Genomic DNA, 24,460 nt, shown 5'->3' with positions numbered 1-24,460 from the left:
ATAAGAAAGCATATTTTAGTGTTATTTTGACCATAGTATGACATTTTTGCTTCTTAAGGGTATCAAATGGATTGATTTCCGTATTGTAACTTATTCATGTGTTGGTATATGTTGTTAGGTAGTTCTTTGTGTGATTAAGTAGGCTATTTAATCCATTTGATTTTCTTCTTGTAAATATTTTAGTTTTAGTTAGTTTTTGTCCTGAACTAGGCAGTTTGGAAACATAGAGTCTTAACTCACCTTTCTACCGTGGAAATGGTACAGTCTCTTGGAATGTGTGAGAAGAATCCTTAGTACTATAGGCATGCAAGTACTTGGGCCCTAGAAAGTAGTTTTGGCCAGGTTTTAGTGATGCCCTAGGTAAGCCAAGTGAACATGGTTAGGCATCACATAGATTAAAACAAAAGATGAGGCGATTGAAGGCAATGAATGCTTCAGTCCAAGTGGATGGAGAGAAAGAAATGGTAGTAGAGAAGTCCTGTACCTAAGGAGACCTCCTAGTGACATGTTTTAAGGGGGATTTGAATAAACTCTTGTGATTTCTATCAACAAATTAGTAAACCCTTGATTTTAGTCTTAAAACCAACATTTCATTATACGGACAGGTTGGGAAGTGAGACCAGGTGAAATCTCAAAGTCCACTACATTATTGAGGTGCCTTTTTTTTGGGTTGTTAGAACATAAAGACGATAAGGCACACGGTTCTCCTCAACATTAATTTGAAGATGCAGGCAGCGTATAAAATACACAATTTATTTTCCACCACAGACACAAACATTTTGAGTTTTCGAATCCCTCTTCGAATTCTTTGCCATAAGATCGTGACTACTGCGGCCAACCACTAGAGAAAGCAAAAAGTGGAGTTGGAGCGAGCAACACGGGGAGGAGTTGGGTTGGGTGACCAGGCACGACATCCACATTTCAGGTGACCAACTTCCCAACTATCCAGCGATCAAATTTTCCGTCACAAGCAGGAGCGTGAGGAAATTCCGGTGGGCTCTCGCCCACAAGTGAAAGCCTGTCAGCAATTACTAATAATGAAATCATATAAACCAGTTAATTAGTGACAGAGAGCGGATGAAGGAGTGACAAGGAAAGACTTGAAAACAACGGGGCGGAGATGTTTCTTTGTAGGTAATGCTTAAAATGACTAAATGACTGCAGGCATTACACAGTTGTGTTTGTTTATGGCTGTTTGACTATGTTGACTCGTCATCTCCAATAGGAAAGAGAAAACCTACTTTTAAAGCGACTTCCGATCCTTTGGTCCAATATGATTAAATTGTTGTAAAGCGATTCGTTTTGCGCCCTCGGTTGCAGTTTTTTAACAATTAATTCGTTTTCACCATTATAATTTTATTTTTCATTTCAGCGCTCTTCCAACCACATTATAACGTGACAGGCGAGTTAATCGGGGAAGTTTATAGATAAGAGAAAACCTACTTTAAAAGCTTCGATCTTTTTCATTTCATATATTTAATATGTATTTGCGATATTAGTCTCAATTATTTGCTTAAACTAATTGTAAACTATAGTTAAAGCAGTTAGAATAAGCCCATGTTTAGCGCCTGACAAGTAAAAATATATAGGTATCATGAGAAGGTTAGAAAAAAGCATTATAATATATTGTATAAAAGTAGGCTGTAATAAGAATATTGTTTCTTCCTTGCAGACAATTACAAGATATATTGTATTATATGTTTAACGTTTAATTTTAATATAATAAATATCTTTTGTTGAATTGATCATTAGATTCTCTAAGTTATATATTTAATATAAAAGTAATTTCTGTGACATGTTTAATTAAACTAATTTCTGTGTTATCATTATTTAATATACAATAACGAGAAGTTTGAGAATTTATATTAACTATTTTTCAAAAGTGTTGAACTACATTTTTTAATTGCAAAGTATCATTTTTTTCAGATTAGGTATTATAATTTTGTAGTTTTGATTATAAAACAGGGCAATTATATATAATATCTATCTTGAAAGCCTCAAACAAAATGATATCTAATGGCATTATCTTTTGTTAATTATAAGTTAAGTATCATAAAGTTTATTTATTTAATGATTGATTAGTAAAAACTTACGTACTTTTTAAAATTGTATCTTATATAGATGAAAATTGTTAAAGATTAATGAAATAGGTCGTATTGTTATGAAATAATATCTAATAAGATCTTGTTAGTTATCTGTTACAAAACTATTGTTTACGTGTATGAGGTCAATTGAAAACAAAATGATAACTTAAACAGCCTTCTTTAAAAAGTAATAACACTAAAACAAATTAAAAACAATATAATACTCATATACAGATTTCAAACTTAGATTTCAATCCACATTATATTCCTATTAAAATAATATTAAGATGAAAATCTCGTGTTAATTAACTTTTGAAAACCGTAACACAGTTAAATACATAAACATTGTAAACGGTTGAATCTAAAAACATTGTAAGCAGATTTTTAACTGCGACAAATATCATGACTGTTATGAACTTCACTTTTTGTTGACCTAAACATGCTCAATTGGATCCACTGTGTTGGAATTTTACACATACCTGATCGAAAAAGGTTGCGAGAGGAAATCATTCACGCGTGAAGTGACGTGATGCACTCCAAATCGTTCAAAAGAAAGGGGTGAGCGAAATGATATTGACCTGTCGCAGGGAAGACACAAATTTGTTATGTATTTAAAACATTAGATGCAAACATATCATGTAGGGACCTTACTTGAGGTTTTTGTTGTCCCAATAGAAGATAGCGGGCAATATGCCGACGGGGACGGAAGCTCTTATAATTATCAAGTATTTAACTTTTTCTACACCATGGATTTCCATCACCATTGCGATGTCCATTGGGTTGGTATTTGTTTAGGGTTGCATCGCGATGTCCACTAGGTTGATATTGAATAAAATGATTCAACTTCTGTAAGCTAGTTAGCTATATGATGCCCTTATAAATATAAACCTAAATTCACAAATGAGTAAAAGAAGACATATGTTGGGTAGAGAAAACATAATAATCAATTGATAACATTGGCTTGTTAAGCCAAATAGAGGTCAAGCATAAACAAGAGCTGATTTTCATTAAATTATGAGAGCTTGAGGTTGTTGTGGACAAATCATGAAGTTTTCATTGCGTTGATAAAGGTTATGATGTTATTAAATGAAACAACGAAATTTAAAGTTAAAGTTGAAGTTACATGTGCTCATATTCCAAATTTTTATTTTTTCATAAATTAGAAATTATGTTTATGTTATATGGTTAGATAAGAGGAGAACCACTCCAATTTATCATTTTCACATAAATATCTATGTGATGAAATTGATAATATTCTCTTTAATGATTTTAATGACCAGTCAATAAATACACTATGTGATTGATGTCATTGAGATATGGTGACACTAAGTTCTTTAACTCAATTAGTGCAACTACAACACTAAAATCTCCAATATAAAATATGTATATTTTTTACAAATGTATACAATTTATACCTAAAATATCATAGATTTATGATTATTCATTTCACCTTTCATTGATATTTATAAGGTGTATGCCTATATGTATTGGCTATGTATTAATGACTCAAAGAAAGAAGCAACTATTCTTGAATTCATCTATTGATTAATTTGTGCTTAGACATTAAGACTAGAACATGCATTGTAGCAATTTCCTTTCTTAATTTCTATTTATTTTTATCAATCAATTTGAATATATTAGATAATGTTTATTCTAAGTAATACTTCAATTTTATAACATAAAATAGGGGAAAAAAAATTACAAAGTCCATAGTTTAAAACTAAACATTTAATTAAAAAATAAAACAAAATTTGTATCAATTCAAGTAAACACTTGATCTATCAAATTACTTTTGTGTATCTCCGTTTGGTTGCTGGAATTAACCTGAAATAAGGAAACGGGAATAGGAAAATCTTATTCCCGTTTTCTTATTCCAGATTAAGTCCAGCAACCAAATGGACCCTAAATTGAACAATAAAAATTATAGGTATGAGAGTTGGCATTTTAGGTTTATGCACCAAGATAATCAAGACTTTCCTCGGTCTCACATCTCACATTTATATAAGTATGATGTGCATGATGATTTCATCGGCGTTGTCAACAGATCCTCTACATTGAGTGACATCAGAGCCACACTTTCATTATAGCCACCATTTTTTACACCTCCTGGCATCCATGACCATTTGGTCTTATGACTTGATCCACGAATGTTCTTTTCCTTTGATTGTCTCAACACTCGCAACAATTTAATTATTTTGTTATGTTTAGAATGTGACTCAGACATAACATGTGGGAGTTTTATGTAGCTCGTGTATGCCCTTGCTAAAAGCATCAGTTGAATATTCCTACCCTCAGTGGAAAGCCAACTAGGCAATAGTGGGTGGGACTGATTACTTTAATCGCATGAGTGGAGAGCATCGTGAGAATGAGAGTTCATTATACAAATGCTAACGTGATGAATAAAAAGCATAAAATGGAAAAGAATCTAATAAGCTCGAAGATCCTGTGTATAGGATCTCATGGTTTGAGCATAGGAATCAAAATCCTGTGCAGAAGCTTGACGAGAATGTCTTATGCATTGAGCATCATTTGGTTGATTTGAACAAGTGTCAGTCATGCATCGTGCATCCACGTGAAATTCAAACAATATTTATTATTAAACTAGTCATCTAAGCAATCTTAACTGTTAAACAAATTAATTAGTATACACAACTAGTCAACAGCGAAGATCACACAGCCGCACAATTTAAGGTGTGGTATAGTTGGAGAGAACGTGTACTGAATACAAAGCTATCCGTACACCAACCATTTGAGGCAATACAGAATCCAACGTACATCAACAAACTGCAGCTATTTAAGCTCTTTACCGAATGTCCTCATATGAACAAAATACGGCCACAAAATACAAGCAGGGGATATACGTTACAAGGATCTCGTACATCAAACAGCAAACTGAAACTCATATCTTACCAAGGGGGCAGATTTTTTTCAAAACACTTCTTATATAGTTTACGGTTTAGTTGGATGTATAGTCACGGCTGTGCATCATTGTCTCACCAGTCTTCCACACAAAACATCTTTTTGTACCACACAACTTTAAAAAACTGCCAACTTGCCGGGTCCGTGCGTTGAAACAAACAGATCTATGCGGCCAAACCTGCTGTATGTGTTGCAATCAATTAGCCGAGATAAAAGAAAATCGTTGATTAAAGTAGAAACCTTACAAATAACGTGGCGTAGTCCGAACGAAAGTGCAAAAAGAACTGAAAAGATGACGTAGCGCTTTTCTTACCACTAATTCTGGCTCTGCAGGAATTCTGTGTCACTCCACCACTTCTTGCAGTCATACACAGAACAGAAGGCCTGCAAACACGTGAGAAGCAGAAGAATCCCCGCGGCCAACAATGTGAGGAACTGCCATGACCCAAATATGTATTTGTTCACGTACTCCGCTATGGCAACGCTCCATCTCCTGTTGTAATGCGTGTTCACATCGGCTATTACCTTGTCTAGATACTTGACCTTCGTCAGTTTCACACATTTGCCCATGCCGTTCCACAGACTCGCTACTTTCGCGTCGTTTGCCAGATGATTGTAGATAATCCCGCTGCTTCTCAGCAGCTTCACATCTTCCACATTGTCGATGATGCCGTTCATGAAATCAGTGTAGCGAGTGAAGATCAACGCACCAGGCGCCGCCGAAGCTTCGAAAGCCACCAGATTTCTGAGTATCACCTCTGAATTGTTATCCAACCTCAATTTGGGAAGATACAGAGTTGCCGTCTTTGTGTCGAAGTGTATTGATGTGAGGTCTCCCTCTGTAGCATGGAATGTCACTCCTGCTGAATGTAAATCGGCCACAGAGGGAACCTTGAGCTCGTCCCTTGTTGGGGGAATGTCCACCGTTGATCCTCCCCCTTCTCCTTCTCCATCTCCTTTCTTTGTTCCTTCCCCATCTTTCTCGTCTTTTACAGATCCGAAGATTAGAGTTAAGGGTCCCTTCAAAGAACTCAAAATCGGCAGATTTCCCAGAGTAGAAAGAAGCCGCATGGGAAGCTTCAACACAAATTGCACGATCCTTCCTTGGAATACACGCTGAGGAAGCGCCGTCAGACGTCGAATAGGGCCGACGTTTAACTTGGACAGAGCCTCCCATGCCGAATTCAGACTCTTTTTAACAAATGTTGCGTCCGGCAACGCCTCCTTTTCGGTCTCAATGCCCTCAGTGTCGCCATGGTCTATAGCTGCCGCAGGGACAATGGCATAATAGAGCACCTCCAGCACATGACCCCTTTCTTTTATGCGCAGCCTTGAACTCTCCGGCATCTTGAACGTAAACGGTGACAACGCTTCACAGGCAACAGCTACCAGATTACAGAGCCCTTCTTCTGCCTTCTCCTCAGAGCCTAATTGCATCTCCAACAGCTTCTGCATTATGAACAACGGCACCTGATTCTCGAGCATCATCAGATCTCTCATGATTGCGTTGTGGGTAGCGCTCCTGCCAGATGGATCTAACACTCTGCCCAGCTGCTTCACCTCAGATATCACTTCCTTGGCGCCCTGATCGGCCTGTTTGACATAGAACTGCAAGCACTCCAGCACGAACGAGGCGTCCAAAGCCATGAGCCACGCCAGGGCCTCCTCTGTGTAGTCGAGGTATTTGTGATAATAGCTCCGGATTCGCCACTCGTGCTTCTTCAGTTCGGCGACTACGGAGTCGAACTTGAGACCTTCAACTCTCTGCTGAAACCTACGGGCCGCAGCCACTTTGTATCTCTCCATTTCGTACAACTCGGATCTCCACTGGTGATACGGCCCGATTGAGACGGTCTGGGGAACGTATGCATCGGGCTTCACTGCCAGTAACTCCTTTGGCACATTGAACACGGCTATGCAGAACTCCTTTTCCTCTTCTTTTTCTGCATCTACAACGAGGCCATCCCTAATTGAGATAACCCACCGAGATTGATCGATCTTTACTTGAACAGAAGTATTTGAAGCCATGCTTACGGGGTATTCAGGAATCAGGGAAACCCAAACTGGCAGTATGCAGAGGGGATAAGAAAAGACTGGTAATCAATAGGGAAGAGGGGTCCATATTTAAGCAGCTCAGCATACTTTTGATAATTAATTCGCATTTAGTCATTCCCACATGTTTCATGCTTCAATAGTGACTCGTAATGCGATTTTTAGACGCGTCCAGCCTGTAAATAATGCTCCATTACAAGTTGTGGGACCAAATTCGAGGTTTCGATCTCATCTAACGAATATTATATTTATAGTTACACGAGATTAGAAGAAAAAACATTCATTTCCTAATTTAGAACTTCAAATCTTGCTACCTTTCCCAATTTAATATCTTGTATAAGAAGCGGTTACAGTTAACATTACGAACAAGCCGTCTAATTTTTCAAATTTTTCTGAATTGGACGGATATATAATTTAAATTTCCTGTTTTTGTGGGGACTGGATTTTTTCCCGATTAGGCTCGACATCACGTTATACACGCGGCGCACATTTTCACGTTTGAAATATGTTGTGAACCCTCATTGTTCTAGCGTTGGTGAAGTGCTTTGTCATGACAGAGACGGTAACGGGCCAAATAAACATTTTTTTTTGAATTAAAAGAATGAAAACTTACAAAAGTATTATCAAATTCCTTGATTTAACCTCACCAGGGGAAGATCGCTTCCAAGATAATGCAATTTCTATAAATCCGTATAAATTATATTATTTATCAGCTTCGAATGGTCCCAGTTTTGCAGTACAAGATAATACAAGAATAATCATGATGGGGATTCATTTGTCTTTAAATATATTCAAATTATTAATCAGTATTGTTTTTAATTGGACAATGATAAATCATTATAAATAAATAATTATAAGGGTGCGAGAAAACAACATATTGATCAAGTCAAAACAAATATCAATATGTAAAGAAACTTTAAAAAACTTGGTGGAATCAAAATATTGATTAAGAATTGAAAAGTAACAATAAATAAAGACAACGAAAACTATTATCAAGGCTTTATCGACATTAGCAACATGTAATATTATCTTATCTACAATGTATTAATTAATTCAAAATATTCAAATTTAACTTTCATTCGATTTATTATGCACATGAGCTTAGACAAATATTAGTTTGTAATAAATAGACAAAATAAAATAAGAGTAATAAAAAATTGAGTTAAAGTTAACAATAGTTGTCTAAGTGTTCATTAAACTTGTTCACTCGTTTAAAAGCGAGCATTGTAAGATTCGGTCAAAGTACCTTGAATGGTTATTGAGATTGGGTATATAGTGAATAATTTAGTATAAACGTGTTTAAAGTTGTTGATATTATGAGTATCGTAATAAGTGAAACAATCTTACGACGATGTCATTTAATTAACAATTTTTTTTTGTGTTTTTTTTTTCGGCATTTTATCATTATGCAACTTATCTTTTAGTTGGATTAAATTCTTGTAAAAATTTTAATTAATGAATAATAAAATATTTGAAAATTTGAAAAATGGAAATATTACATGTAATTGAAGCAAATTTCTTATAAAGAGTCAATAGAGTTGTATTATTCTAATCTTTAAGTATATCTTGAACTTTATTTTAATTTTTGAAGACTTGATCTTTAGTGGACTCATTTACAACCATTCAACTCTATGAGTACATCATAAGCCATTTGACATTAACATATATTTTAATTTTGGTGTTGTAAGAATTTATTTTTCATTTGAAATAATTTGTATTATATCTTCTTAAAGTTTTAAATTGAGTTGACACACACATAGACAATATATACATCACGAATATTTCTCTATGTTTTGAATCCATATAACACTTATTTGAACATTTTAGATTTAGAAAAAGCTTAATATTGTTGTAACTAATTTACATATTAGCAAGTGATTCCTATCAATTAAAACAAAAAATATATATTCTTTTTTCTAAATAGGAGTTAACTCAAACATTTTGGCCATATGATTAAACAAGTAGAGAACCATAGTAGGGCCTACAACATCATGTTTTGAGATGTCTAACTTAGGAAAATGAACCCCATTTTGTAGTGGTATTTGTTTGATTCATTTATAGGATGAGGGATAGTATGATGTGCACTCTTAGAATCTAAGTTTTATTAAAACTAATTGTAAATTTCTAAAAATATATCTTAAGAATATATTATAATGTTGTTTGAAAAGAAAATGATTAGCTATTATATAAGTTTTTAGTTATGTAAAAATATATTAAAAATTCTTTACAAATGAAACTAGTATAATAATTTAAGGCAAGATCTTACAACACTTGACTTTGAGCTCTTACCCATAAGATAAAAGAAAGAAGAAGAAATTAGTACAAATAGCTTAAATTATTATTAACACAAATTAAACTTCTATTAAATTTAAAAAATACTCTTTTCCAATTTATTTCTACCTTTTTGTACTTCGGGATCAGCCCCCCTTTCTTTTGGCTGCTATCTAATACTTCAAAAACATCTTTGAAATTTGAAAAATTATAGATTTTAAAGTTATAAAATAATAAAAAAATATAAATATAAATTTAATTTAATTAATATTTATAATATTGATAATATTTTTATATATGAATAAATAAAATTTAAAAAAACTTATAGTATACATTTCAAATGTTTTAAAACTACTCTCCTCACCCTCACATGTCGCATGTTTTAGTGTTCATAAAGTTCAATCAACTTATACAATCATAAATTTTTTATGGGGTAGCTAGAATGGGACAAGGGTTAAGATAAGAAAGAATCGGTAAATAGTCTTTGTGAACATAGGACTTAAACATCACACATTAAGGTCTGATTTTTAGACTAAAAGTGTTAAAAAGTCAAAGTTGACTTATTCTTCGAAGCTTAATTTCTTACTTAGTATATGATGTTCAAGATTGATCCTCAAATTCAGCATGTACAATTCAATTATAGTGTAAATTCATACTGTTCATATCTGTTAATGAAAAGAATGAAAAAAATTGGTGTGTAATGGAGCCGAAACAATTTTGAAATGGTCTGGAATGGAGCTGAAACACAAAGGCCGGCGAGTCTAGATTCGTAGAGTTTGATCCACACAGATGCCGGAAATCTACTTACAACTCTGCATATTCAGGTCGAAGTAAAATTGAACTGTTCAATTATTTTAATGAAAAATATTTTGTCAAATATGGCAGGAACTACAATGCAGTACAGCTGTTTGTTTTAGTCTGAGCAAGTTACTTTTGCATGCTTTTTTTATTGGAAAAAATGCATATATTAATGAAATACCTCTACATTCTTGATGGTTTGCGAATCCACCAAAAGTGATGGAAGCTTATAATAATGTATAGATATAATCCACTTGGTATTGAATGGGGTTGGGAGTGGATCGAATAGGTGCAAAATTCTTGTTTCTTTTGGATTATTTAATTTCAACTTTCTCAATAGACAACTAATGTATATATTAGTTTATTCAAAATGTTCTAATCGTTTTTCATATTCTGTTTAATTTTATTTATATTTTATGATCTATTGTATGTTTTTGAAATATTAGATAGCAGTAAAAAAGATGAGGGCTAACTTCAAAGTACAAAAAGACTGAAAAATCGGCTAGAAGTTATTAAAGTATAAAACTGAAATAATACAAATATTTAACATTTTTGTATAACAATTCAATTGATTTTATTTAATTGACTTAAATTTAAAATTTTATAAAGCATTTATTATCTAGTAATAATTACTAAATGTAAGTTTTATATAGATAAAATTATATTTTAAATTTTAAAATCTGATATAAAACTTAAGAGTTTATATAAACATTTTATGGATAAAGAAAACAAATAGTTTAATCTAAGATAAAGTAAACTTGTCTCCCTTTCCAGAGTACAAGTACTTCATCACTAGATCAATTCAATCATTAACAAGTGCTATGTAGTGGTAAATGCTTACATTGTAAGTAGTACAATAATTTATTTTATAGTAGTAATTCTCATGTTACTAATACTTGCATTATTTTGTTTTAATGTAAAGTGGGCCAGGCCACATGTATTAGTAAGTGAGAGTGGAACTTAAAACCTTCTACATTGAGGTCACCCCAGTTCATCACTAGACTACAGTTGGGCTCTCAATACTTGCATTGTTAGTTGTAGAATAATTTATTTTATAATAGTAATTCTTATTTTATTAAAATATTTATCGGTGTTAAATATATTTTAAGTAATAATTACATTTAAAATAGTAAAATAACAATCACTATACTTATAATGGTTGAAATATTTATTTGAACTATAAAGATAATTTGATTGAGATGCTATTTTGATTCTATGAATGGTTGGATTTCTATAAAAAATTGTAAAGACGAATATCTTTACATTCCTCTAAATATTTTTTTGGGTCATTGTCCTATGTAGTCTAATAAAAAAAAAATTAATCTTGATAAAAATGAAAATATTTTCCAAATTGTAGACATAATGTTTTATACTTTAACCTCTAAATATATACAACATGCATATTCAATTTTTATCAAGATATTTTAAAATAAATATATCTATATTATATAATTTCTATTTTTTTCTATTTTATCAAATTTAATTACTATTCGGCATAAATGAATTATTGTCCAGGGAAAAATTATAAATTATTAAAGGTTTAAATGTGTATAACGACAAAAAATAATTTTGATGGGTAAGAGACCCAAGTCAAGATTAATTATTATTATGTAATGTAATTAATAAGTAGACTCAAATCCAAGAGCTCCTAGATAAGAGGCTCACAATTTACTTTTGTGTTGTAGGCTCTTGCCTTATAATGACAACATTTTTATGAAGCCAATAGTAACCAAGAATTGTTGCTAGGATTTTATGCACACTCCATATATTTTGTTCAACAAGTTGACAAGACGAAAGAGTAGGCAATCATAATACATCCATTATTATATCTAATATAAACCTTAAATTGTTATCATAAGTAATGGCAAAAACAAGGCATATGAAAGACCGCAAAAAAATTATCCAATGAATTGAGCCAAAATTGCATTACAAATTTATAAAATAAAAAAATAGTTATTAGACTAGATTAGTGTGTGTGTGTGTGTGTGTGTGTGTGTGTGTGTGTGTGGTAAACATGTTGAATAAACTTATATATAATTGGTCAAAGAAAAATTAAATAATAACTAGTAAAGCAATTTTCATTTCAATAGTATTTTCCTACTAAGAAGTACTAATAAGGACAAAAGGTAGTTCATCATTCATTAACCTAACTTTTGAGAGTTTTTATTTTATTTTAAGAAAATAGTTACTAAAATATCGAATTGCATAATCTTGGATCATATAATTTCTTGGTGTAGGAACACCTAGATAAGGCTATCTAACATCCTAGGGTTCCTAGTTGACTTTCAGCTTGTAGTGACCTTAGCCAAGACGCTAGTATAATAAAGGGACCAATGAGTCCTAATGAGTGTCTTTGCCATTAGGAGGTGTAAGTAGGTCATTATAAAATGCAAGGTCACATAGTTGTCCAAATTTGTTAAGTGTGAGGCAATTGTTATCATTCTTGTCAAAGATGACAAATAGGCATTTAGAGGGCTAGATTAGTCAACCAAGGGGTGGAATGATGTGGTCATCTTATAAATGTCTTATCTATGAAATTTGTAGAGTTTTAGGGGGTTTGGACTAAGATGGTCTACCTAGGACAAAACTTGTAAAGTTTCTTGAGAATTTTGCAAAATTGTAAAAGATGTCATGACAACTTTTATTGCACAAAGTGCTTGATTTCAATTAGATGGTTGAGTAACCACATCCAAGTTGTTGGATCAAGTGTAATAGACCTATATAAGGACTCCCTAGACTTGTAAAAAGGGTTGGACAACATTTTGGAAGAATTTTGTGTAATGAGCAAGCATATTTTAGTGTTATTTTGACCATAGTATGACATTTTTGGTTCTTAAGGGTGTCAGATGGATTGCTTTTGTACGATAACTTATTCATGTGTTGGTATATGTTATTAGGTACTTTTGTGTGTGATTAGGTAGGTTTTTTAATCCGTTTCATTTCCTTCTTGTAATTATTTTTATTTTTTCTTAGTTGTTGTCCTAAACGAGGTGGTTTGGAAACATGGGGTTTTAACTCACCTTTCCACTATGGTAATGGTACAGTCTCTTGGGATGTGAGAGAAGACTTCTTGTTCTATAGGCATGAAGGTAATTGGGCCCTAAAAAGAAATTTTGGCCAAGTTGCAGTGATGCCCCAAGCAAGCAAAGTGAGCATGGTTAAGGATCATCAAAGATTAAAACAATAGATGAGGTGATTGAAGGAAATGAATGCTTCAGTCCAAGTGGATGGAGAGAAGGACATGGGAGTGGAGAAGCCATATACCTAAGGAAACCTCCTAGTGACATGTTTTAAGGGGGCTTTGAATAAACCCTTGTGATTTCTACCAACAAATTAGAAAACCCTTATTTTTATGCTTCAAATAAACATCTCAAAGGTCTTCCAAAAGTATACCTAGATATGAAGTTATTTTTCTACCTCTTTAAGCCTTTTTCTAAGTTAAGTGCCAAAAGGTGAGTTTCGAGACCTAATTCATTGTAGCCATTCTAGGCCTAAATTGGAGGAATTTCTTGAAATTGATATAGATTTTAACAGATTTTTGGTGGTTGAAAATTGAAATAGTCTCAAAAACCTAGGGAAAATTCTCTCTCTCCATGTTGAATAGGTTGTGACCATATGTGAGTGGTTGGTGTAGGTGAGCCATTAAAGCATCTAAGGAGCATTGCTAGGATGAAGCTAAGTTTTACATTGCTATGGACAAGTTGAAAGAGGAAGAGATTGGGTGTGTTATCCTCCTAAGTTAGGGTTAGTGCAATAACCCTGTTAGGATAGAGAAGAGGCCTAGAGAAGACCCTAGGAGAAGTTAGGGTTAAAGAGCAAGATGTGTACTTACTTTCAATTGGTATCAAAGCCCTAAAAGATTTGGTATTGTGGTTACATGTTTTAGACTATAGAAGAGTTAGTGAGTGAGACAAACATGGTGACTAATGTAGAGTTAACCAAAGAGATGGATGAGAAAAATGAGATGAACTAAATCCTTGAAAAAGCCCTAGAAGAAATGGAGATTAAGCTAGAAGAAGTTGTTGAAGTAGCGAATAATAGAGATGAAGAGGGTGGAAGTAGTGAAAAGGGAAAGGAAAAAGTTCATGGGGAGGACATCATACCTAAACCAGACCCTCCATTGAATAAAGAGCCATTCTTGAACGTCATCAAAGCCTTAGGAGGAAAAACTCTAGAAGGAATTACATTTTTTAATGGAAAGATGGGGATTAATACACTGATGGAATGGATTAAGGGAAAGGAGAATCATTTTGAGTATGAAGGTGTCATAGAGGAACAAAAGTGAAGGTTTCCAAATCAAGACTCAGTGGATCAACAATAACATGGTGGAAATACCTACGGGATGAAAGGTTCAACATGGGCAAGAAGCCTATAGCCAATTGGAATGTTATGATGACCAAAGTGAAGGAGAATTATATGCCAGTAGATTATGAGGTACAATTGCATAGAAAGAGGAAAGGCCTAAAGAAGAAAGACTTGGATTTAGCCTCTTTTATAGAGGAATTCCAAAAACTATGCCCGAGCTTGAAGATTCAAGAAGAGGAACCTATTACGGTAGAAAGACACTTGAGTGGACTCAAGCAGAGCATCCAAGAGGAGCTAAGCCTATGGACCCCTACGACTACTTAGAAGTATCATCAATTAGCACTTAAGTTGGAAGAAAAGAATATGAAGAAGGGGGATTCAAAATTCATAGGTAGAGGTAGAGGAAGAGACCAAAGAGGGCATGGAGGTGGATACCAAAGAAAAGGTAGTGATCAAAGAAACTAAGATGAGTTTAAACTAGTAGAGCAGGGTAGTGAAACTACTACAAGGGGAGGTTACTCAAGAGGAAGAGACAATCAAGGAGGCTCAAATAAGGGTAGAGGTACAAGTATGAGAAACTCATATTTTTTAAGTATGAGGTGTTACACTTGCGGTCAATTGGGCCACCCTACGTATTGATGTCCTAACTAGCTTACTTCTTCAAGTGGTGATAAGAGTGTTGCTTATGCTCAAGAGGATACCATGATTTATAAGGTATAATGAGGTAGATAATATTGAGCTAGAGATGATTGAATAACCACCTCGAAGCAGTTGGATCAGGTGTAATGGACCTATATAATTTGCCTCCCTTGATTTGTAACAAGGGTTGGATGGCATTATGGTAGAATTTTGTGTAATGAGAAAGCATATTTTAATGTTGTTTTGACCACAATATGACATTTTTACTTCTTAAGGGTATCAAATAGATTGATTTCCATATTATATCTTATTCATGTGTTGGTATATGTTGTTAGGTAATTCGTTGTGTGATTAGGTAGGCTATTTAATCCATTTCATTTCCTTCTTGTAAATATTCTAAAGTTTTGGTTAGTTGTTGTCCTGAACTATGCAGTTTGGAAACATGGAATCTCAACTCACCTTTCTATCATGGAAATAGTATAGTCTCTTGGAATGTGTGAGAAGAATCCATTTACTATAGGCATGCAAGTACTTGGGCCCTGAAAAGAAATTTTGTCAAAGTTTCAGTGATTCCCTAGGCAAGCCAAGTGAACAATAGATGAGGCAATTGAAGGTAATGAATCCTTCAATCCAATTGGATGGAGAGAAGGAAATGGTAGTGTAGAATCACTCTACATAAGTAGACTTCTTGGTGAAATTTTAAAAGGGGGATTTGAATAAACCCTTATGATTTCTATAGAAAAATTAGCAAACCCTTGATTTTAGTCTTAAAATCACCATCCCATTATACAAATAGGTTGGGGAAGTGAGACCAAGTGAATCTCAAAGTTTTTCCAAAAGGGTATATGGATATGAAATTAGTTTGCCACCTCTTTAAGCCTTTTTCCGAGTTAAGCACCAAAAGGTGAGTTTGCAGGCCTAATTTCTTGTATCCCTTCTAGGCCTAAATTGGAACAACTTCTTGAAATAAACATATATTTCAATGAATTTTTGGTGGTTGAGGTCTCAAAACCCTAGGGAAAATCCTCTCTCTCCATGTTGAGTAGGTTGTGACCATGTGTGGGTGGTTGGTGTAGGTGAGCCATTGAAGCATCTAAGGAGTGTTCTTAGGATGAAGCTATGTTTTACATTGGTGTGGATAAGTTGAAGAAGAAGGGATTGAGAGTGTGATCCTCCTAAGTTAGGATATAGAAGACCCTAGAAGAAGTTAGAGTTAAGGAGAAAGACTCATCCTTACATCATTTCTCCATTTAATATATTATTTGAAGGAATTTTAAATTTAAGTTTTATTTTACCTAATTTTACTTTCATTTCGATCGAGTAGCATATATATGTATGCATGTATGCATGCATATATCCATGTATGTAGATATTTATGTTTATAAACAAATGTACATGCATATGTATACATGCCTGCAAATGTATACCTACATATATGCATTTAATACATATACATATATACATCTAAATATATGCATAAATCTCTATACATATAGATATATATGTATATGTATATATATACACATGCATATATACATACACACATAAATGTGTATGTATGTATACATGTAGGTACATATATATGTATATATCTATGTATGTATTCATGTCTAAAGCATATAGGTGTGTGTGTAGATATATATGTGTATATATATAGATATGTATACACACACACACATATACATACATACATACATACATATGTTTGTATATATATGTATATATATGTATATATATATATACACACACACACACACACACATATGTACATACATACATACGTATGTACATATATATTTATGTATATGCATGTATATATGTATACATATGAATGTATATGTATATATATGTACATATGCATGTATATATGTATGTATATATATGTATGTGTGTATATATATACTTATATATGTATGTATATATGTATAAAATGTATATGTGTATATATATGTGTGTGTACATCTCTCTCTCTCTCTCTCTCTCTCTCTCTCTCTCTCTATATATATATATATATATATATATATATATATATATATATATATATATATATATATATAAGAAGTGTATGTTGTGTATTTTTATGATTCTTCTGTATCAATATCTTTGTTTTTGTATAGAAATATAATTTGGAGTAAATTTTTAATTTAAATAATTATTTCAATTTTTATATTAAAATGAATTTGTAGGTATAGTTTGATTCACTCCTAGTTAACATTTTCTAATTAGATAGTGGGGAGAGGAGATGTAAAATGGTTCCAACATGTAAGGGTGAATGGTAGAGTTTTTTTATTAGCATTAGGAATGTGATACTAGAAGGAAACAACATTAATTTTGGGGCTTTGGTAACAAAAAGTGTGGGTCAAAATATTGTTAATCCTAAAGAAGAGGGAAATACAGATAATAAGTTGGTATCTCATACTTATCCAAGATGATTATTTATTCCTAGCCATTACCAAGTGGGCTTTGGGATGCAAAAGTATAAAAAGAGTATTTTGGTACCCTTAGAGGTAAACAATAACAAATTAAATGTTTGGCTAGACTTGGACCCAATGCTTCAAAATGGTGATAAGGGTTCCTCTATTTATAGATCTTAAAAAATATTGTATTAAGGTGGGGTTAAGAAGGAAGAATCAAGGAGAGTCAAAAACCTTGAGAATCTCTCGCAAATCTTCTTTGATCTCATTGAGTAATATTTCTTATCCTAAGAGAAATAAGTATGATATTTCTATTATAGATTCTATTGTTGACCATAATACTTCTCTAATAACATTCTCATTAGTACGTAATTACATCAATTTGTGAGACCTATTATAGATATTATAATATCATTTCTTGAGAGAAATTGGAGGCTTAATGGATAGAAGCTTCTCTTTGCAAAGAATATTTCTTGTTTTTGTTTTATTGAAAATATGACATTTTTTATGTCACAGTACATGGGTTTTTGAAAGTCCACCCAGGCTTTGAAGAAATGGACACCAAATAATTTGATTTGGATATTTTGTTTGACGTAGTCATAGTGGGTAAGTATTTTAGGATAATCTTTAGATATTTGGAATGAGTTCATATATTTAAAGGTGTTTCATGTTTTCAAAAGTGTGCAAATCTAAGGTGGATATCCTAAAAGAAAACTTGAATAATACAAGGATGACAAAAAATGAGAACATTTTGAAGTATAATAAAGGGATCAAGGATGTGGTTACTACTATCACATAAGCCGGTGGGACTCTTGAATAAGAATATGTGGTAAGATATTTTTTGAGAACTTTGTTACCTCAATATGGTAGTAGGGATTCAAATATTCCCTTGATGCTTTGATAGTGACTACAATTGAGATAAAAAAATTGATAATAGTATGTCTTAGGTCAAAGCTAAATTTAAGTCATCTGTCACTCTTGCTCTATCAAAGAAAGAAAGAGATGATATTAGTTTTTCTCATATGACACATGAGTCTAAGGGTTATGAATCCATTATGTCTAAAGAAATTTAATTAGAAGATATGGAAACATTACTTTCTAGGAGGCTTCCTAGACTACCTTTGAAATACTTTTCATGTAGAAAGATTAGTCATATTTATTCTAAATACCCTAATAACATGAAGGATGAGAAAAGGAAGTCCAAAGAAAAGGCTAAGAAGGAATTCTATCTAGAAGAAGAAGGTGAAATGGATGAAGAGTTAGATGGAAATGATTAAGAAGATATTATGGTAAAGGAGAATCCCTTTACAATTAGTGAGAAAGCTTTAGTTTCCATAATGAATTGTACTAGAGTCAAGATAATTATTAGTGGATGATATCCTCGTTTGACTGGTGACAAAATAAGGTTAATCAAAATAGAGGAATGTGATGGATGATCAATAAAATTTCTTAATGATGCTCCCTAGCTAGTAAAAGGTAAATGTTTCATTGCACTAAATAAAAAGAATAATTGATATTATGTCTTCTAGGTTGAAGGTGTGAAAGATAACTTGCTAAGTGTTTTAAAACTAAACAACAAAGGATATGTGTTAAATTTCATTAGAGGTGTATTCAAAATTCTTGATAAGTTAAGAGATTTGATTTCTACCAAAGAACAAATGACAAGTCATGTGTTCCATGTCAACACTATTGTCAATTCTAAGAATTCTCCCATGTAGTGTTGTCCTTCAAAAGAAGTTCACTTTCAAGATTATTCCTTGATTCTATACATATTTCTAGTCCCTACACTCCTCATGCTAAAAAATAATATTGTAGGGAAATTTAACGTTGAATTCTACTAAGGCATTTGGGTCACAAAAAGCCAAGTCCTCTTAAGGGAATTTCAAGATCCTATCTCTTTCCATCATGCTCAACAATTGTTGGAATAAATTTTGGTTCAGGATCATTCAATCCAAGTTTATTCAATTCCTGTTGTTATTTATATAACTGCTCTTCCATATAAAAAATTGGTTTATACAAGAATTCTTAACAAGATCAATTGAGTCAAGCATAGGGTGTTTTCCATCCCATTACCCTCCTAAAATCTAATTGTTCTCCCATCCCTAATCACCCATCTAATACCCTTCCTCAAGATTTTCTAACTATTAACAACATTAACCCATATCATTGATCCATATGCGAAGTCATTGTTTAAAAGGTGGTATTGGAAAGGATTCTCCCTTAAGTATTTAGCCTTCATAGTCCTACACCAACTTGCCACATTTTGAATCAATCTCCATCCAACCTTCACCATAAGTTCCTTATTAATATCAACAATTCTCATCAAATTTAATCCCCCTCATGATTTAGGTTTGTAGATGTTCTACCAAACCTTAAGGCTCGTACTAGATTTCTCCTTTGTTCCTGATAATGTGAAATTACATTGAATTTTCTCTATAGTGCCTCTAACTTTAATAGAGATTTTAAATAGTGATAAGAAATAGACAAGAATACCTGACATGGAGGCTAAGAGAAGTTGCAACTTTGAAGTGTTGTTGAGCACCTTCCCCTTCCATCCTACAAGCTTCCTCTACATACATTCCATGTAATCAAGTTCCAAAAATGGGGAGTGACCTCCTTAAGAGTTGGGGGTAACCCAAGGTAAGTGTCAAGCAAGTTTTGTTGGAAATATATTTGATAGGCTAAGTTATTGAGAAGGGAGGGGGGAATCAGTAACCTATAAAATTTAATCCTTTATTAGAAATCAATCTTTCTTGTATATTCTAATGTAATTGCATGCATGAAAAATTGAAAGCATCAAAACATTCATAACACTTTTGACACACAATATGGTAACCCAGAAACCTTCCAAATAGAAAGTAAAATTGGGGTGGGGATGATACCCACAAGCTTTAGTACTACAGTATAAAGTTGGCATGTTAAGACTTACAATGATCACTTTTGTTGATCTACGCTGTTAGGAGCAATAAGTACTGCTAGGTCCACCTTGCAAAAGGATTTACAAACATACAATGAAGTATGCACTCGGTAAAGTGATTTAAAAAATGCTATTAAGTCTACCTTGTAAAAGGATTGAACTTATCCACATATTAAGATGAAACAATGGCTGATCTCTAATCCATAACTTGGTTTTCTAAATGAGATTCATTTGAGTGTGATGATCACCTTGCTGTGACAGATAAATATTTGTTGCTCCTTATACTGCTATAGCCATTGTACTTCACACTTTTGTTCTTCTCAACTTGATACATTACTTCCATATGTTGGAAATTCTTTAGAATAACTAAGAGGAGGGGTGAATCAATTATTCAAGTCCAAATTTTCTAATAAAACTTTTTCACTAAGTAAAGTGACCCCATTAAATTGTTCATGCATCCAAGCTTAAACTTTCCTAATTAGCAATTTATTGAAAATCAACATGCCAGAATAAGACATGAAAGATCAACGCATAACATAGTGATTTATGTGGAAACCCAATTTGGTAAAAACCAGCAGTAGCATGCTACTCAATTCTCACTCTTCAAAAGTGATGCCCTATGAAAGGCATGCCCTACTAAAGGCTAAAACACACTATTAAATGTGACCTAGTTAAAGGATTTAACCACCCTGTTAGAAGTGGGCCTGGTTAGAGGACTTGAGAACATTCACTTGGAATGCCACCATATTAAAGGATTTGCAAATGGTTGTTAAACCAACCTAAGTCCATAGGATTTTACCCTAGCTGATATAATTGTTAGAGAGTAACAACAAGGGCTTTTGACCTGATACAACTCACAACTTTACTTGCAGATTTCAAATCTTTTTTCAGCTCACAACATTGCTTCGCTTCAAATCTTTGGAGCTCTGATAGCTTGTCCCTCTTTCAAGCTTCATCTCATTAATTCTCCATGCTTGATATACTAGTATAATATCCTAAATGGCCACTTATCGAAGCAGAGTCTCTATGTTTTGTTCTTCCTTCTTAATGCCTTCTCCTTAACACCTTTCAACAACTTCGCAACTTGGCATCCTAGCCACTCTTGCTTCTTAGCCTTTGTCTCCTTAAATAGGAGTTTGGAATACTTTTGCTACTTAAATCTTCCACTTTTAATTTTAGTTCGAATGAATTAGGAAGGATTCAATGAATCTACCCCATATCTTGTTTCTTCTAGAAACATCATGAAGAATCCTCTTGAATTCACCCAAAAATGGTTTACCTAAAAAAATTTTTCCTACAGCTCATCATCCTTATCCTCCATTTGGTTCACAAAATTTAAGTTAACTAACTTGTCGGCTTAGATTTGGCGAATCTTGGACTTTTCAAATAATGCAGTAGCTCAACACTATTGAAATTCTGATGCTTGGCACCTACTGTGTTACTTGCCACCAACTACATTTTATTGATGCTCGACACCTACTATGGATTCACTAGCATCCACTAAGTTTTTCTGATGCTTAGCACCTTCTATTTCACTTGGCACATGCTAAATTTTGCATTTGCTCAGCACTAACTAAAAATCTGCTTGGCATGAACTAGCTTGCTTGGCACTCACTAATGAACTTATTCAATCTTTGCAGACAACCTTGTTACAACTTATACTTCTAAAGTTTCTAAGTGTGGCCAACCTCTGTTTCTTCAAGTATATTATCAATACATCATTTTATCATTGTCTTAATTGATCCTTGCACTTCATTACAAAACCATAACTCAACCTTTCCCTTAGGTACTTTTGTTACATCTTATTGATTAAATCCTCTTCATCAATCAACTAAGTGATAGTACTTGGATCTTATAAGAAATTTCTATTCTAGCAAATAGCAAGTTTGGCATTAGTGACAAAACAATGATTGAAAACATTCTTTACCAACAATCTCCCTCTTTGCAAACAATCTACCTTCTTCAATAGTGGTCTTTTCAATTAGATTTCCAACAATCTCCCTCTTTGGCATTGATGGCAAACCAAACTGATCAACCAAGTTATCAAAATGCTAACTAGGTTAAAACAGTAAAACAAATGCTCGCAAGAAATTGTGTTACCATTGCTATTTTCATCAGTTTTCACATCTCCCTCTCTAATCTTCTATCCTGATTTCTTTCCTTTTTCTTCTTCCTCTTAGCTACTATTTCCTTTTTGCTATTTCTTCTCCCTTTGCATGTCTAATCAGTTCTTGCATGACTCACTCTTTTCTGTAGCTTACTACTTTGATTAGCTCTGCTCTTCCTCTTAACTACTATTTCTCCTTCTTACATTATTTCTCCTTCTACATGCATTGATCCTTTTGATCTTTTGTGCATTTGATTCTATTTCTATTGTTCAATTTCTACTCTTTCTCCCTCTTTGACAATAATGCCAAAGACATTATTTCAGCATCTTATCATGCAAGTGTAGCATTTGCAAGAACTTCCAATTTCTCCCTCTTTCACCTTGCTTGTGACTGATTTGGAACTTCAATACTTTAGTTACTTCAGGCAAAAACCTAAAGTAAGTATTCTCTGCATTAATTTGTAACATTTTAACAATCAACTCATTTGATGTAGGGCAATCTTGTTGTTGCTCAAACAACATTGGATAGGGGTATCACCCCTAACTTATCTCTAAGATACTCAAATGCATCTTTAGGTAATGCTTTTGTGAAGATGTCAGCAATTTGTTCCTTTGAGCTAGCATATTCCATCCTCACTTGCTTGTCTTCCACCAATTCTCTTACATAGTGATACTTAATTGCAATGTGCTTTGTTTTGACATGCATCACAAGATTCTTTGATATGTTGACGGCACTTGTGATATCATAATAGAGTATCACAGGTTCAATTACCTCTTCCTTCATACCTTGCAATAGATGTTGGATCCATAAAATATTGGTGCAATTGATGGTAGTGGCAACATACTCAGCTTCTACTATGGACAATGAGGTACAACTTTTCTTTTTGCTAGTCCAAGTGACCAATCTTTTACCTAAGAAAAGTGCTCCTAGACTGGTGCTTTTTCTGTCATCAATATTACCTCCCTAGTTTGCATCAGTGTAGGCTTTTAACTCAAACTTTTCACTCCTCTTATAGTATAATCCAAAGTCATATATTCCTTTTAGGTACCTCAATATTCTTTTTACTGGCATCAAATGATTTTCTCTTGGGTTTGCAAAAAATCTTGCCACTATTCCAACAGCTAATGCAATGTCTTATCTACTATGCACAACATAGTGTAACTTTCTAATCATTGATCTATACATTGTCTAATTTACTCTAGTTGATTCATCATTCTTGGATAACTTATGTCTTATTACCATTGGCATACTGACTGATTTTGAATCTTCTAAGCCAAATGTCTTGAGTATCTCCTTGATATATTTTGATTGGGTCACAAATATGCCATGCTTCAGTTGATGTACTTGCAATCCAACAAAGAATTTGATTTCTCTAAATATTGACATCTCAAACTCATGTTTCATTTGATCAACAAATTCTTTGCAAAGGGCATCTTTTCCTCCAAATATTATGTCATCAATAAAGATTTTAGATATTAGAATATCTTTACTTTTTTTTTCCCTTGATATATAGGTTATTGTTATCATCTTTTCTCTCAAATCCAATCTTTACAAGATATTTGTGTAGTCTCTCATACCATGCTCTAGATGCTTGCTTCAAACCATAGAGTACTTTATGTAGTTTGCAAAACATATCCTTGTTTTTGAAATCAACAAATCCCTCTATTTGTTCTATGTAGATTTCCTCTTCTAGTATACCATTCAGAAAGGTAGATTTTACATCCATTTGGTAGACTTTGAAACCTTTGTAGGCAACATATGCAAATAGTGTTCTCACTCCTTCCATCCTTGCAGCAGGGTCAAATGTTTTCCCATAATCCAATCCTTCTTCTTGTGCATAACCTTTGCAAAATAGTCTAGCCTTATTTCTTATGATCTCACCATTCTCATCTAGCTTGTTCCTAATTACCCAGTTGGTACCAATCATATTTTTATTAGCTGGTCTTGAAACTA

At 33.2% G+C, this 24,460-nt stretch overlaps 1 protein-coding gene across 2 annotated transcripts; it reads right to left on the bottom strand.

Moving 5' to 3' along the window:
- Positions 1-4,657: 4,657 nt before the first annotated feature.
- LOC149547372 (putative UPF0481 protein At3g02645) lies at positions 4,658-7,259 on the bottom strand. 2 transcript variants are annotated; one of them, XM_089791617.1, is made up of 2 exons: positions 5,317-7,259; positions 4,658-5,184 (listed from the first exon to the last, which is right to left on the bottom strand). In XM_089791617.1, exon 1 carries the CDS (start codon positions 7,029-7,031, stop codon positions 5,319-5,321), a length of 1,713 nt encoding a protein of 570 aa, XP_089647743.1. In that variant the 5' UTR covers positions 7,032-7,259; the 3' UTR covers positions 4,658-5,184; positions 5,317-5,318. The 2 variants fall into 2 exon arrangements, with proteins under 2 accessions (XP_089647743.1, XP_089647744.1); XM_089791618.1 differs by having other exon boundaries at positions 4,658-5,181.
- Between the last annotated feature and the right edge of the window lie 17,201 nt (positions 7,260-24,460).

This window comes from Cupressus sempervirens, chromosome 7 (genome assembly GCF_028749045.1).
Source record: "Cupressus sempervirens isolate cs-2001-9-10 chromosome 7, ASM2874904v1, whole genome shotgun sequence".
Lineage (NCBI taxonomy): Eukaryota > Viridiplantae > Streptophyta > Pinopsida > Cupressales > Cupressaceae > Cupressus > Cupressus sempervirens.
This window is presented reverse-complemented; position numbering and strand designations above follow the sequence as displayed.